Source organism: Moschus berezovskii, chromosome 7, assembly GCF_049115385.1.
Source record: "Moschus berezovskii isolate FMDL1 chromosome 7, NW_MosBer_1.0, whole genome shotgun sequence".
Classification (NCBI taxonomy): Eukaryota; Metazoa; Chordata; class Mammalia; order Artiodactyla; family Moschidae; genus Moschus; species Moschus berezovskii.
In genome coordinates this window covers 61486977-61504791 of record NC_142466.1, presented here as the reverse complement: position 1 = coordinate 61504791, position 17815 = coordinate 61486977, and the positions used below count along the sequence as shown (strand labels likewise).

The following is a 17815-nucleotide window of genomic DNA, read 5'->3' as shown; positions in this document are numbered from 1 at the left end:
TGAAATTTTATCTGTAATAATATGCCTATATCTATATAAAATGGGGCAGGTGATAGAAGCAAGTTTCGATGCTGTGAAGAGCAATATTGCATAGGAAACTGGAATGTTAGGTCCATGAATCAAGGCAAATTGGAAGTGGTCAAACAGGAGATGACAAGACTGAACATCGACTTTCTAGGAATCAGTGAACTAAGATGGACTGGAATGGGTGAATTTAACTCAGATGACCATTATACCTACTATGGTGGGCAGGAATCCCTTAGAAAAAATGGAGTAACCATCATATTTAACAAAAGAGTCCGAAATGCAGTACTTGGATGCAATCTCAAAAATGACAGAATGATCTCTGTTTGTTTCCAAAGCAAACCATTCAATATCATGGTAATCCAAGTCTATGCCCCGACCAGTAATGCTGAAGAAGCGGAAGTTGAACAGTTCTATGAAGACCTACAAGACCTTCTAGAACTAACACTCAAAAAAGATGTCCTTTTCACTATAGGGGACTGGAATGCAAAAGTAGGAAGTCAAGAAACACCTGGAGTAACAGGTAAATTTGGCCTTGGAGCATGGCATCTGATCCCATCACTTCATGGCAAATAGATGGGGAATCAGTAGAAACAGTGGCTGACTTTATTTTTCTGGGCTCCAAAATCACTGCAGATGGTGATTGCAGCCATGAAATTAAAAGATGCTTACTCTTTGGAAGGAAAGATATGACCAACGTAGACAGAATATTAAAAAGCAGAGACATTATTTTGCCAACAAAGGTCCATCTAGTCAAGGCTATGGTTTTTCCAGCGGTCGTGTATGGATGTGAGTGTTGGACTATAAAGAAACCTGAGCACAGAAGAATTGATGCTTTTGAACTGTGGTGTTGGAGAAGACTCTTGAGAGTCTCTTGGACTGCAAGGAGATCCAATCAGTCCATTCTAAAGGAGATCAGTCCTGGGTGTTCATTGGAAGGACTGATGTTAAAGCTGAAACTCCAATACTTTGGCCACCTGATGCGAAGAGCTGACTCATTTGAAAAGACCCTGATGCTGAGAAAGATTGAAGGTGGAAGGAAAAGTGGTTGACAGAGGATGAGATGATTGGATGGCATCACTGACTCGATGGACATGGGTTTGGGTGGACTCCGGGTGTTGATGATGGACAGGGAGGCCTGGCATGCTGCGGTTCATGGGGTTCCAAGGAGTCAGACACAACTGAGCGACTGAACTGAACTGATATAAAATAAATACACAGAATTGAAAATAAATGCATCAACCTAAGATCCAGACTATACTTCAGGTATTGTTAGGCAATCTGAAGAGAAACAAAGGCTAGAATATCAACAGGCACTGAGTCAATAGTGCATACATTTGTATTCTGAGGATATTTCTACCAACTTAAAGTATGCTTTCATTTGAATAAAACAATTTGGACTTCCTTAAACTTAGTGCCAATTACTTATATGTTTAAATACTCAAAGTACAAATTCCATACTTTCCCTAAGTGAAGTCCAATGTCATCAATATTCTCATGTGCTAACAAGTAAACAAGGTAAATTTCTATAACCTTACTATAGAACCTCTTTATTCATAAACTTTTTCTAATATATGCAGTTCTTAGAAAATCAAATTTATATCTCTTGGATTTCAAATACCACAAGCTATAGTTTTTGTCACATCAAATGAACTATTTTATTCTTTATCTTCTTAAAAAGAAATTCAATAAATCTTTGCTCACTGCTAGCTCTTCTCTCTCTCTCCCAACATCTCTTTGATCAAGATTTTTCCATCTACTCTGGAATGATCCAAGGGTAATTAGAACTTCTTACCTTCTTTAGCCCAAAAGGAGCCAATTTATCTCAAGCTGTCATGGATTCTGATTCTAAATTACTAAGCCCAATTACTAACAGAGGGAAGGAATCTTCCTTCCAATTAAAGTGACTGATTTCTTTGCAGATGCAGTAGCATTCTACTTTTTAATTATGTGCATTCTGATCAAATGTGAAGAAATTCTTCCTCATTTTATTTTCCTTCCAAAGAACATGACACAACAACCATTAATCATAGAGTGATTCACGGTTAGACCTGCAAGTGCCTTCAGCCAAATTAGACCTCTGTCAATGGGGCTTGTCCATTTTACGGGTCTTATTGGCTCCTTAAGCTCAAAAGGGAGAAGGGAATAATTATTTGCTAGATCACATAGTTTACCTAAGAGTTTGCCAAGCCTCCCAGACCTGCTAAGCCGTGATGAGACAGCAGTAGATATTTAGATAAACATAGACTAGCAGGGAACAGAGCACAGTATTATTTCTCATGCACACAAAGAACTGCCGTGCTGGACACAAAGCAGTGTCAGGAGGTAAACATGCAATGTGAAAATAAACCTGCTTTTTCTCACCTGGGTGGTATTAACGTGATTATGTGCTGTCAAATTTTGAAAGAGAAAAATAAAACTTTAACATCAGTTTGGGGGAAGAGGTACAGTTTAGAGAATCTAAAGGAGCATAAGGCCCCCAAGCCTTACACAGATTTCCCAAGGCCTGAAAGACACTTTTTTGTCCACGTGGCTTTTAATCAAGACTGGCCAGTCATGGCTCCCACAGCCTGCTGACCCAGAGCCTGAAACCTTATCTCCTCTTCCCCCTCTTTTAACGTGGTCAGCAGCCTGATGTCAGTTCATTCACTTGAGACACACAAAGGTCAAGGTTTTCATTCAATGAGTGTATTCCAGCAATCTGTGCTCCAGAACCTTCCTTTGTCCAGACAACAGCGTCCACCCTTTGGACTGGTATGCATGCAGCAAGTGCTGACCATTTTTCAAACTTTCACGGATACATAAAGAAGAGACTGGGAGCCATCTAAGATTTTAAGTTTTTGTGAAAAATTAAATTGTGTACTAAACTTTTGAAAATTAAAAATCCTCCTATGTGAGACTGTACCTCTGCCCTTACTGCAGGCTGTTTGCGAAATTCAGGAAGATTTCATTCATTAGACAATTGCTGAGCATCCCCTAAAGGCAAAGCAGGATGTCAGGTGATATAGGTGAAGAAACAGGACTTGCTCCTTGCTCTAGTGGGGAAGGCAGGTAAATATGCGACACACTCAGCACAGTAAAGAACAGAATGGAGGAGCTGTGATGGGATAAAAGGGTGACCCTTGTAAGAACAAAGGAAAACAGCATGGTTGCAATGGAGGAGACACAAACAAGGTCAGCAGGTTGGCAGGCATCTTGAAGGAAGGCTGCTCTTGCCAAATGGGGCAGGAACTTCAGGCTTACCTGTGGAAGCATTGGCTTATGCATGACATTCCAAGAACAAGAAACACAAGAAAGAACATGAAAAAACATATACATTGCTGCTGCTGCTAAGTTGCTTCAGTCGTGTCCGACTCTGTGCAACCCCATATAGACAGTAATCCACCAGGCTCCCCCGCCCCTGGGATTCTCCAGGCATTACCACATGTAAAATAGCTAATGTGAAGTCTCTGTATGACACAGGAAGCTCAACTCTTCCATGCTTTGTGACAACCTAGAGGGTGGGTTGAGGTGCGGGTGGGAGGGAGGTTGAAGAGAGAGGGGACATATGTATACTTATGGCTGATTCATGTTGTTGTACAGCAGAAACCAACACAACATTGTAAAGCAATTATCCTCCAATGAAAAATTTAAGAATAAAAGAAAAGGCCAGACTAGATGCTACAAAGCTGTGACTGCTAGGCTAAGAAGCCTGGGCCTTTTTAAAAACCAAAGAGGAACATGAAATGATCATCCAACCAGCTGTGCTGTAGGGGATGGTGTGGGCAGATGAGGCTGCTGCGATGACCCTGTGAAGGCTGGCAGAGCTGGTTGCAGCAAGGGGAATGGAAATAAGTAGAGATTCAAGAGATTTGGGGTTGGTACAAACCACAGGGACTTTGCAACCTTCATGTGAATGGATGAGGAAGGAGGCGAAATGGACTGAATGCTATGACATGTAAACACTTGGTTGGAGTCCATGGACTGGGCAGTTTTTGCTGTTTAAACATTTACTGTGGTTATTAGTCACATCCTGCATTTAGTCCTTGTTTTATGGCTTCAAACATCCCTGAGAAAAGTTAAGGAGTTATTGCTATTCTCCTTTCAAAGAAAGGGCTTCCCTGGTGGCTTAGCTGGTAAAGAATCCACCTGCAATGCAGGAGACCTGGGTTCAATCCCTAGGTTGGGAAGATCCCCTGGAGAAAGGAAAGACTACCCATTCCAGAGCCTGGAGAATTCCATGGACTATATAGTCCATGGGGTCACAGAGAGCTGGATGACTGAGCGACTTTCACTTCACTTTGAAGATGAGAGAACCGAGCCTGTAAAGGCTTAACCCTAAGCAGAGAATCTCAACTAACCCAACTAATTGGTGTAGGGCTCAGACGAAAGATCAGTACGGTACTCATTACATAATCCAACAAACCATGAAGATAGCTCAATACTGTCCTACTGGCATGTTTTCAGCTGAACTGGGGCAAACTTCGTAGAACTTTATACCGTGAGCTGTGTTATAAAGTCATTTGTTGACTCTGTCCATTCCAAGAGCCAATGGAAAGTTACCAGTGTGCTGAATCATTACAAACATGGATGCAGAGAATGTAAGTCTTGCGCCATTAGTTGAACAAAATACAGTTCACAGATGCTATTTTTAGACTCAAGTTTTCCCAACAGAAAGTTTTTAAAAGAACAATCTGTCTAAAAAGCAGGTAAAGAAATTTACTGACAAAGACTTAGATGTTTTAGGACTTTAATGTCCTTCATATATTCAACATAAAACATTGACAATGGATGAATAACAGGGGAAAAGAGTCTTCAGGAAAGATCTTCCCAAACTCACAGCATCACTGGCCAAACACCATAAAGAAGCAGTCATGTGAACAAATGAAAGAGGAGTTTAACAGAGATTTTTAGTTTAACGGCATAACTGAAAAGCAAAGAAACAACCAACCAACCTTTCTTCTACCCACTGAGAGGAACGGAAAGTGAATCAGAGAGCTTCCAAACCTTGTGAAGTAGCTTTAAAAAGGAAGGGGTAGGGGAGGAACACAACCTTTGAAAACATAACACTTCGATGCACAACGTTAAGGATCCTATCAAATTCTCAAAGTCTGAACATATACCCACAGGAACTGTATTATTAGAAAACGTAAGTGCACAGAGATATAAACTATTTATTTAGTATTAAAAACAGACCTTGTTATATAAACATACAGTATGTCACCTTCATCTCTTTATGAGAATAACAGTATAAGGAAAGATTTCCAGTTTGCCTTTGAGTCTGAACTCCTAAACACTCACCGCACAGATGGTGGTGACCTGAATTAATAGCTGCAGAACCCCAGGAGGCCCCCACTGCTGTCATCTTGCCAAGGATCAGAACTCAGCACCCAGAGGACCCCACCCCACCCTCCATTCTGTTTGTGTGTTTCTAAAAATAATAACCTGCCAATTTGCATAGTTAAAGCCACAGGCAGCTTTGAATATGAGATCTAAGGAGAAAGAGTAGCAGCGAAGACAGTATTAGTTAAGAGTTTTTAGAAAAATGAGAGGGAAGATTTTTTTAAAGACTTCCAGTTAAAGTCAGAATTAAGATTAAGTCCCAACAGTTTGGCAGAGCTGCGGATGTGTTGCTGTTTTTCTCTAAAAAAGAAGAATCTATCATATCATTCGAGAAAATGCCATTTTGTTAATATTTTTGTAACCATTCCCAAGTGACTTTCAGCTTCATTCATTGTTCAAGGGCAGAGTATATACTGGTCAGGATGCACTCATAGCTGGTGCATCTCCAAAAAATTCTTCATGAAGGCTGCCAGCTTCTGGACGTCTTCGACAGTGACAGCATTGTACAGAGAGACCCGGATGCCTCCCACAGACCTGGAAGGACCACAGATGCAGCCATTAAGAACAGGAGCATCTGGTTTAACATCAAGACCACCCTCCTTCCAGTCACCCACTCCTTTAAGAGTCATGGCACCTGAGATCATCCTGTCCAACTTCTCACCTGAAAATACCCATAGGAGGCCAAGAGCTTCAGACATCTCAGTCCTTAGGAATTCTTCCCAACACAGTGAGCGTCATGCTCACATGTGACCGAGGTTAACTCAACTCTTTGATGAGCCTGCTGTACAGTGGGCAGGGATCTGGCAGGTACTCTTGTGCGTGAGGACATACATTTTTCATGGAGCCTGAGGGATTAACTATTCTTCCTGTTAGCAATAGTGCCTCTTTCTTACATTGGACAGGGCTGTGCCAGTTGCACTGTGGATGGGATGGCAACCTCTGAGCTGTCACAGCAGAGAGTCTCAAAGGTAATTTTGACCAAAGCTCCTAGAAGATGGGGCTCCATCATGCTCTCAGCTGAGAAATCATGCTAAGGGCTCCAAAAGCAACAAGAAGATTATCCCGTAATAACTGGTCTTTTTCAACTAGTCATAGTAACTTCTACTTCAAGCTGCGCAGGCTCCTGGATGTGTTTTACTCGGCATCTGAAGGGGCTTCCCTGGCACCTCAGACAGTAAACAACTCGCCTGCCAATGCAGGAGACATGGGTTTGCTCCCTGGGTCAGGAAGACCCCCTGGAGAAGGGAATGACTACCCACTCCAGTATTCTTGCCTGGAGAATTCCATGGACAGAGGAACCTGATGGGCTACAGTCCATGGGGTCACAAAGAGTCCAACATGACTCAGCAACTAACACTTTCACTGCATCTGAAAACTAAACCAATTCTCTGACAAGCTTCTGGATGCGACATGTACTCACCTATGCCCTTTCAAGGAGATCATATTGAGTTCAAGAGCTTTGTCAAGAAATCTTTTTTCTAAAGCATCATCTCCTTTGGTGTTGCCAATGCGGAATGGAATATTCATCTTGCTTCTATTCTGGGGCTCCACTGGACATCTGAAAAACACATTTATTGTTGCAGATAATTTTCTGCAATGTACAACTTTAACAAGTCAAAAGAAAATTTTTAAAAAATCATTTTCTAGATGCAACAAGAGGTTAAAAATCTGCCCCAGGACATTTATAATTTACTAAAGGAGACTACTTTTGCATTTGGAAAAGGGAGTTAGTGTTCTCTTATACAACTTGTACTTAATTTCCAAAAGCCTCAGTTTTCTCATCGAAATATTGGGAATATTAATAAAATCACCATTTCAGACAATTTTTGACAGTTCAATGACACAACATATATGAAACTTCCAACACATGGCAGCCACAGAGCAATGGGAATGACCCTTTCTCTACAAGCCTGCAGAGAAGAAAAAGTTGGTCCGATAGTGGCTGTAAGATTTAAAAATAATGAGCAGCAACTTTCAAAACATTTACAACACTCAAAAAGCAGAGACATTACTTTGCCAACCAAGGTCCGTCTAGTCAAGGCTATGGTTTTTCCCATGGTCATGTATGGATGTGAGAGTTGGACTGTGAAGAAAGCTGATCGCTGAAGAATTGATGCTTTTGAACTGTGGTGCTGGAGAAGGCTCTTGAGAGTCCCTTGGACTGCAAGGAGATCCAACCAATCCATTCTAAAGGAGATCAATCCTGGGTGTTCATTGGAAGGACTGATGCTAAAGCTGAAACTCCAATACTTTGGCCACCTCATGCGACGAGTTGACTCACTGGAAAAGAGTCTGATGCTAGGAGGGATTGGGGGTGGGAGGAGACGGGGACGACAGAGAATGAGATGGCTGGATGGCATCACCGACTCGATGGACATGAGTTTGAGTGAACTCCGGGAGTTGGTGATGGACAGGGAGGCCTGGCGTGCTGTGATTCATGGGGTCGCAAAGAGTCGGACACGACTGAGAGACTGAACTGAACTGAACTGAGTGTCCCAAACTATGTGACCTTGAACAACTTATTAACTCTCCCTGTTGTTCTCTGATGTGAGAACTAAACAAAGTATTTGCAGAGAATTTCTGAGGTACATTTGAAAATAGCCACAAATTCTCTATAGCCTTCCCAGCAAGAGGTGGTGCCTAGTGTTCACAGCTTTTGAATCTGGGCTGGCCTTGTGGATTTGCTTTGACCAAGAGACCCATCTGGAGGGTTAGGGTGGGTAGGGAGGTTCAGGATGGAGGGGACACATGCATACCTATGGCTGATTCATATTGATGTATGGCAAAAAACTATCACAATATTGTAAATTAACTATCCTCCAATTAAATAATTTTTTTAAAAAGAGAGAGACTACAACAGAAATGATGCCACACAACTTCCAAGCCAAGGCACATGCAGCTTCTATACCTGTCTTCCTCACATACTGCTGCTATGTAAGCAAGTCCAAGCTAGCTGCAGGAAACAAGAGCCCTACCCAACAGCCAGCACCAGCTGCCAGACAGGTGAGCGTGGCCATTTTAGACTCCAGGTGAACCACCAGATGACTCTGTTTGAATAAGCGATCTCAGATGAGACCAGCAGAAGAAACCCCCCAGCTGAGCTCAACGTGCTGACGGAAAAGAATCCTGAGCAATGAAAAATGGCTGTGGTTTTAAGTCAGTCTTGAAGTTTTCTGTGTGTGATGCAAAAGCAGACAACTGATACAATTTAGAAGAGTGCCTGGATCACATTCAATGCTATAGAAGCATCTGTTAAAATCAAATAAATTTGTCTTTTTATTCCCAGCACCTTGCACGGGACTCACACAGATTCTCAAAAATGAATGAGTCAAATTTCATCTAGGATAGGTTAGTATTTGACTTCAGTTTCTGATTTGGAAAGCAAGCAAGCCAAAATTATTTTTCATTGACAACCAAATGAGACAAACAGAAAGGAGAGTGACATGCTACTCTGAAATACAAGGGAAAATATGTCATAACTCTCTTTCCCCATCTTCTCAAGCACATCCTGTTCTATCCTTCCATTTCTACAGGGTGGGATTCATTAAAATTCAACAGCAAATAAAAGCAGTGTGAGGAAGCCCCCCATTAACAGCTATGCTCACCCCTGAGGGCACACACACAGTTCTTGTTAAAGTTAACAGGAGTCAAGTCCACATTAACAGACAAAAGAGACCCAAGAAGGGAAATCAGGTCTCTGGTAATAGGCTTTGAGCCTAAATTCTGGCCCCCACCTTTTCACAGGTAGTAGGTTTCCTGGTTGACATTTAAATTAAAATTTTAGTGTCTACCTCCTTTGATATTCTGCTGCCTCAGGCTCCCCATTCGAGGGTCCAATTATAGATCTGGAGCAGCAAAAAGGACATATGGTGTAAGGGTAAAAAATATTAAAAGGGGGAAGAATTAAGAACCTGGGTTTACAAATCTATAAATACAAATCTGTATTTACAGTCCTCCCCCACAAACTCACCCATCCTACTGTGAAAGTAGATGGCACCATAACAGCAACAATGTCATAAAACCTAGAAACTGAAGATTAAATTAGCATGCAGCAGATACCTGCACAGTGCCCAACAGAGTCTCTGATGTGGGGCTGAGAGAAAGAAGAAATAGATTAAGGGGAATTAGTTGCTTCCAACCTAGCAAGACAGCTATGTAGGGAATTAAAATTCCACAGGACAAGCCCTGTGGAAGCACAGAGCTGAGCAAGTAATTCTGCCCAGAGAAGGTTGAAAGGTTTCAGAGGAAGGTATGAGGGAGGGGTTAGGACAGGGTGAGGGGAAGGAACAGCGTGTGGCAGAGAGCCGTGTCCGTCAAGCCCTGAAGACCCCAGCAAGTTCTCGTAGCAAAAAGGGTACCGGGTGCCTGGCAAGCCCCACCCCAAACTATTGATGGACCCTAATTTCCTTCATCAGACCCCTCTGGAAGGACACCTGGGTTGACTCCAGATTTTCCCCATTATGTAAGCATCCCACATTGGACTTGCAGGCACCTGATTTTGTGCACACTTCCATGCCAGGCAAAGTACTGGCAGAGGGCAGGTGCCGAAGGTAAGTCTTTGGTCAAAGTGCAAGAGTTGTGAACTTTCATGGGTGTTGCAACCTCACTCCAAAATTGAACACATTTACACTTGATATAACCAAAGTGTGGGCCCTTGCCAACACCAGCTGTTATCAATCTTTAGAATTTCTGCTGATCAGAAGGAAAACACCTCATGGTTTTAATCTGCATTTCCTAAAGAAATTAACCCCTTTCATCTATTAGCCAGCTGTTTCTTCCCAGTTGTTTCCTCATACAGTTAGAGACCACCTCCTCCTGTTGTTGTTGTGTTTTTTTTTTTTTGGTTTATCCTTTTTAATTTGTGGATTCTTCCCTATAGCAAAAGTAACCCTTATAAGTTATATGCTACCAAGTTTTTTTCATATCTATCATTTTGTTTTGTTTATCATGTCTCGAACTGTAGCAAAGTTTCAAATTTTTCATGTAATTATATGTCTTTTACTTTATAGCTTTTGAGTTTTATGGCTTATTTTGGAAGGCCTCTGTACACTCTATACTTAAACAGAAATTCTCTCCTGAATTTTATATGTATGTCTTGCATTTCAATGCATTTACATCTTTTTGATTGATTAGAATGTATGTATGGCATGATGAAAATATATAACTCTAATTTTTGTTTAAATGAATTATCAATGCTTCAATCAATAGAAAACATGTTTTTTTGTCTAATTCAAAATTCAGGGACTTCTCAGATGGTCCAGTAATTAGGACTTCCCACTTCCAGTGCAGGAGGTGTGGAGTCAATCCCTGTTCAGGGAACTAAGATCCCACATGTGGCCAAAAATTACACAACAACAACAAAAAAAAAATGCAATTCTCAAGTAAACATAAGTTTCTGAACTTTTCCAGTTATCTGTCTTTCCCTCTGCCAGTAGCTTTGTATTTTAACAGATCATATGCTAACATTACATTTTACTAATGTCCACATATGTTAAACATTTTTCAGCTATCCTCTTGCACTAACTTTCCTAGTTAAACACTGAACTAACTAATATTTACTAATGTTTGTGATTATTGTGAATGGGATCTTTCCTCATTTTTTATTGTTATCTCTGGAATTTGGGAAAGTAATTGACTTTTGTACATTTCGATGTAACCGATCACAATTCTGAACATAATCATTTCTAATCTTTTCCGCTGACTCCTGCATTTTGAAGAGAAAGTCACATCATCTGTGATTTCTGTTGTTTCCTTAGTGTAGTAGTTAATGGCCCTGAAACCACCCCCACCGACTCTCCCCACGTTCATACCCTGCCTGATCCCACCGCCCTTTGCACCTGACCCTAACCCGTCTGTGCTGCTGTAAACCACTGTCTGCTCACAAGGAAGTGACAACAATACAATGTATTAATATCTGTAAAACACCAAGAGCTCTGCCGGCTTTATTTTCAGGTTGTCACTGGACCCGTCAGGTATTTCCCTCTTTCCTAAGGCCTGGTTCCCATAGGAAGTTGATGAGAAAAGGTGACCTCTGATCTGAAATGGATTCTACCATTTGGACATCTTTAGCATGTTAAAGTTAATATCTGAAACATTTTAATTTGATATATGACACAGGGCACCCAAAGCCAGTGCTCTCTCAACCTGGAGGGATGGGGTGGGGAGGGAGGTGGGTGGGGGAGTGGTTTCATGATGGAGAGGACACATGTATGCCGATGGCCAATTCATATTGATGTATGGCAAAAACCATCACAATACTGTAATTATCCTTCAATTAAAATAAATTCTAAAAATTTAGTATCTAATACATATTAAACATTATGTGTCAGGAACATCCCAGGTGCTTTCCGTAATAACCACAAATAATATTAAGAGGGGTGGTCCTAAGATGGCAGAGGAATAGGACGGGGAGACCACTTTCTCCCCCACAAATTCATCAAAAGAACATTTGAATGCTGAGTAAATTCCACAAAACAACTTCTGAATGCCGGCAGAGGACATCAGGCACCCAGAAAAGCAGCCCACTGTCTTCTAAAGGAGGTAGGAAAAAATATAAAAGATAAAAAGAAAGACAAAAGAGGTAGGGATGGAGATCTGTCCCGGGAAGGAAGTCTTAAAACAGAGAGAAGTTTCCAAACACCAGGAAACACTCTCACTGGCGAGTCTGTGGTGAGCCTTGTAACCTCAGAGGGCAACATAATTGGGAGGAAAAGTAAATAAATAATTAAAACCCGCAGATTACTGCCCAACTAACTCCCAGTGGAGAAGCAGTGCAGGCGCCCACATCCCCCACTAGCAAGTGGGGGCTGGGCAGGGAGGCGCGGGCTGTATTATTTAAAGTGAGAACCAGGCCTGAATGCCCCAAGGGCAATCTGAGGGAGCTAACTTGAAATAACTAAGTAGATTGTGGGATAGCTACCCCGTGAAAAGGTGAAAAGCCCTAACCTAAGACACCGCCAGACCCACTCACAGAACAAAGGGCTGACTAGAACTAGCCGGTTGCAGACGGCCCATCCCCCGCCAAGACAGGCAGGGGAGGGCAGCCAGAGCCAGAAGGGCTAATCGTGGCCCCAGACAGGCATCATCTACCTAACTGCAAGTAGGCTTCATTGCTAACCAAGACTTCTTGGGATTCTGGACGGACGACATCCACCTGAGAAGGTGTGCCAGTTGTACACCCAGAAAACCCAGCGGCAGGGACCGGGGAGGTGGTAAGTCGCAGCAACCGCACTCGCCAAACACCTGGTCACCTGAGCTGCTCGGACCAGGGAAGGGCACAAAACGCAGGCCCAACCAAGTCTGCATCTTTGTGGAGTACCCAAGTACCTGAACCTGAGCGGCTTAGACCTGGGAAGTGCATGCAACTCAGGGCCAGCCTCAGACAGTTCCTGGCAGAGCAACCTAGAGCCTGAACAGTATAGACAGGGAAAGCACACACACCGTAAACAGGGGCAAACCCAGTGTGGCCGAATCACTGCGAGCACTCCCCACAGACGCCAGTGATATTTATTTGCTGCGTTCCTCCCTCCCCACAACACGACTGAACAAGTGAGCCTAAAAAAGTGTCCACCACTGCCCCCTTCTGTCAGGGCAGAAATTAAACACTGAAGAGACCATCAAACAGAAGAAGCTAAAACAGAGGGAACCTCCTTGGAAGTGACAGATGGAGGCTACTGCAAGAATAAGACTGAAAACCAGAGGCAAGAGGCTTAAGTTGAATCCTGAGAACACCAGAGAACTCCTGACTCCAGGGAACATTAATCGATAGGAGCTCATCAAATGCCTCCATACCTACACTGAAACCAAGCACCACCCAAGGGCCAACAAGTTCCAGAGCAAGACAGACCACACAAATTCCCCAGCAACACAGTACATAGCCCTGACCTTCAATATACAGGCAGCCCAAAGTCACTCCAAACCCACTGACATCTCATAACTCATTACTGGACACTTCATTGCGCTCCAGAAAGAAGAAATACAGCTCTACCCACCAGAACACCGACACAAGCTTCCCTAACCAGGAAACCTTGAGAAGCCATCCATCCAACCCCACCCACAGCGAGGAAACTCCACAATAAAGAGAACTCCACAAACTGCCAGAATACGGAAAGGCCACCCCAAACACAACAATACAAGCAAGACGAAGAGGCAGAGGAATACCCAGCAAGTAAAGGAACAGGATAAATGCCCACCAACCCAAACAAAAGAGGAAGAGATAGGGAATCTACCTGACAAAGAATTCCGAATAATGATAGTGAAAATGATCCAAAATCTTGAAAACAAAATGGAGTCACAGATAAATAACCTGGAGACAAGGATCGAGAAGATGCAAGAAAGGTTTAACAAGGACCTAGAAGAAATAAAAAAGAGTCAATATATAATGAATTATGCAATAAATGAGGTTAAAAACACTCTGGAGGGAACCAACAGTAGAATAACAGAGACAGAAAATAGGATAAGTGAGATAGAAGATAGAATGGTAGAAATAAACGAAACCGAGAGAAAAAAGAAAAATGAATTAAAAGAAATGAGGACAATCTCAGAAACCTCTGGGACAATGTTAAACGCCCCAACATTCAAATCATAGGCGTCTCAGAAGAAGAAGAAAAAGAAAGACCATGAGAAAAATACTTGAGGAGATAATAGTTGAAAACTTCCCTAAAATGGGGAAGGAAATAATCACCCAAGTCCAAGAAACCCAGAGAGTCCAAAACAGGATAAATCCAAGGCGAAATACTCCAAGACACATATTAATCAAATTAACAAAGATCAAACACAAAGAACAAATATTAAAAGCAGCAAGGGAAAAGCAACAAATAACACACAAGGGGATTCCCATAAGGATAACAGCTGATCTTTCAATAGAAACTCCAGGCCAGGAGGGAATGGCAAGGCATACTTAAAGTGATGAAAGAAAATAACCTACAGCCCATATTACTGTACCCAGCAAGGATCTCATTCAAATATGAAGGAGAAATCAAAAGCTTCACAGACAAGCAAAAGCTGAGAGAATTCAGCATCACCAAACTAACTCTCCAACAAATGCTAGACAGGAAATACAGAAAGGGTGTATAAACTTGAACCCCAAACAATAAAGTAAATGGCAACAGGATCATACTTACCAATAATCACCTTAAACGTAAATGGGTTGAATGCCCCATCCAAAAGACAAAGGCTGGCTGAATGGATACAAAAACAAGACCCCTATATATGCTGTCTACAAGAGACCCACCTCAAAATGAGGGACACATACCGACTGGAAGTGAAGGGCTGGAAAAAGATATTCCATGCAAATAGAGACCAAAAGAAAGCAGGGGTAGCAATACTCATATCAGATAAAATAGACTTTAAAAAAAAGGCTTTGAAAAGAGACAAAGAAGGACACCACATAATGATCAAAGGATAAATCCAAGAAGAAGATATAACAGTTATAAATATATATGCACCCAACATAGGAGCATCGCAATATGTGAGACAATTGCTAACAAGTATGAAAGGGGAAATGAACAACAACACAATAATAGTGGGAGACTTTAATACTCCACTCACACCTATGGATAGATCAACTAAACAGAAAATTAACAAGGAAACACAAACTTTAAATGATACAGTAGACCAGTTAGACCTAATTGATATCTATAGGACATTTCACCCCAAAACAATGAATTTCACCTTTTTCTCAAGTGCACATGGAACCCTCTCCAGGATAGATCACATCCTGGGCCATAAATCTAGCCTTGGTAAATTCAAACTAAAATGAAATAATTCCAAGTATCTATTCTGACCACAATGCAGTAAGACTAGATCTCAATTACAGGAGAAAAACTATTAAAAATTCCAACATATGGAGGCTGAACAACAAGCTCCTGAATAACCAACAAATCATAAAAGAAATTGAGAAAGAAATCAAAATATGCATAGAAGAATGAAAATGAAAACACAACAACACAAAACCTCTGGGACACTGTAAAAGCCATGCTAAGGGGAAAGTTCATATCATTACAGGCATACCTCAAGAAACAAGAAAAAAGTCAACTAAATAACCTAATTCTACACCTAAAGCAACTAGAAAAGGAAGAAATGAAGAACCCCAGGGTTAGTAGGAGGAAAGAAATCTTAAAAATTAGGGCAGAAATAAATACAAAAGAGACCATAGCAAACATCAACAAAGCCAAAAGCTGGTTCTTTGAGAAGGTAAATAAAATTGACACACCACTAGCCAGACTCATCAAGAAACAAAGGGAGAAGAACCAAATCAATAAACTTAGAAATGAAAATGGAGAGATCACAACAGACAACACAGAAATACAAAAGATCATAAGAGACTACTATCAGCAATTATATGCCAATAAAATGGACAACTTGGAAGAAATGGACAAATTCTTAGAAAAGTACAACTTTCCAAAACTGAACCAGGAAGAAACAGAAAATCTTAACAGACCCATCACAAGCACAGAAATTGAAACTGTAATCAGAAATCTTCCAGCAAACAAAAGCCCAGGTCCAGACTGCTTCACAGCTGAATTCTACTAAAAATTTAGCGAAGAGCTAACACCTATCCTATTCAAACTCTTCCAGAAAATTGCAGAGGAAGGTAAACTTCCAAACTCATTCTATAAGGCCACCATCACTCTAATCCCAAAACCTGACAAAAAAGCCACAAAAAAAAAAGAAAACTACAGGCCAATATCACTGATGAACATAGATGCAAAAATCCTTAACAAAATTCTAGCAATCAGAATCCAACAACACATTAAAAAGATCATACATCATGACCAAGTGGGCTTTATCCCAGGAATGCAAGGATTCTTCAATATCTGCAAATCCATGTAATACACCACATTAACAAATTGAAAAATAAAAGCCATATGATTATCTTAATAGATGCAGAGAAAGCCTTTGACAAAATTCAACATCCATTTATGATCAAAACTCTCCAGAATGCAGGAATAGAAGGAACATACCTCAACATAATAAAAGCTATATATGACAAACCCACAGCAAACATTATCCTCAATGGTGAAAAATTGAAAGCATTTCCCCTAAAGTCAGGAACAAGACAAGGGTGCCCACTCTTACCACTACTATTCAACATAGTTTTGGCAGCTTTAGCCACAGCAATCAGAGAAGAAAAAGAAATAAAAGGAATCCAAATTGGAAAAGAAGAAGTAAAACTCTCACTGTTTGCAGACGACACGATCCTCTACATAGAAAACTCTAAAGACTCCACCAGAAAATTACTAGAGCAAATCAATGAATATAGTAAAGTTGCAGGATGTAAAATCATCACACAGAAACCCCTTGCATTCCTATACACTAATAATGAGAAAATAGAGAAATTAAGGAAACAATTCCATTCACCATTGCAATGAAAAGAATAAAATACTCAGGAATATATCTATCTAAAGAAACAAAATACCTATATATAGAAAACTATAAAACACTGGTGAAAGAAATCAAAGAGGACACTAATAGATGGAGAAATATACCGTGTTCATGGATTGGAAGAATCAATATAGTGAAAATGAGTATAGTGAAAATGATTCAATGCAATCCCTATCAATCGACGAACAGTATTTTTCACAGAGCTAGAACAAATAATTTCACAATTTTTATAAAAATACAAAAAAACCTCGAATAGCCAAAGCAATCTTGAGAAAGAAGAATGGAACTGGGGGAATTAACCTGCCGGACTTCAGGCTCTACTACAAAGCCACAGTCATCAAGACAATATGGTACTGGCACAAAGACAGAAATGTAGATCAATGGAACAAAATAGAAAGCCCAGAGATAAATCCACACACCTATGGCCACCTTATCTTTGACAAAGGAGGCAAGAATATTCAATGGAGAAAAGACAATCTCTTTAACAAGTGGTGTTGGGAAAACTGGTCAAACACTTGTAAAAGAATGAAACTAGAACACTTTCTAACACCATACACAAAAATAAACTCAAAATGGATTAAAGATCTAAACTTAAGACCAGAAACTATAAAACTCCTAGAGGAGAACGTAGGCAAAATACTCTCTGACATAAATCACAGAAGGATCCACCATGATCCACCTTCCAGAATATTGGAAATAAAAGCAAAAATAAACAAATGGGACCTAATTAAAGTTAAAAGCTTCTGCATAACAAAGGAAATTATAAGCAAGATGAAAAGACAGCCTTCAGAATGGGAGAAAATAATAGCAAATGAAGCAACTGACAAAGAATTAATCTCAAAAATAAACAAGCAACTGCTGAAGCTCAATTCCAGAAAAATAAACAACCCAATCAAAAAAATGGGCCAAAGAACTAAACAGACATTTCTCCAAAGAAGACGTACAGATGACTAACAAGCACATGAAAAGATGCTCAACATCACTCATTATCAGAGAAATGCAAATCAAAACCACAATGAGGAACCATTTCACACCAGTCAAAATGGCTGGATCCAAACGTCTACAAGCAATAAATGCTGGAGAG

General features: G+C 40.8%; 1 protein-coding gene across 1 annotated transcript in view; it reads right to left on the bottom strand.

Annotated features, from left to right (window-relative positions):
* Positions 1 to 4732: 4732 nt before the first annotated feature.
* Positions 4733 to 17815, bottom strand: part of PSAT1 (phosphoserine aminotransferase 1) — a 34362-nt gene continuing 21279 nt past the window's right edge. Inside the window, exons 8-9 of the mRNA XM_055426928.2 lie at positions 6767 to 6904; positions 4733 to 5880 (exon numbers count right to left, since the gene is read on the bottom strand). Coding sequence (XP_055282903.1) covers positions 5775 to 5880; positions 6767 to 6904 — 244 coding nt within the window. The 3' untranslated portion in view covers positions 4733 to 5774. The remainder of the gene's footprint in view (positions 5881 to 6766; positions 6905 to 17815) is intronic.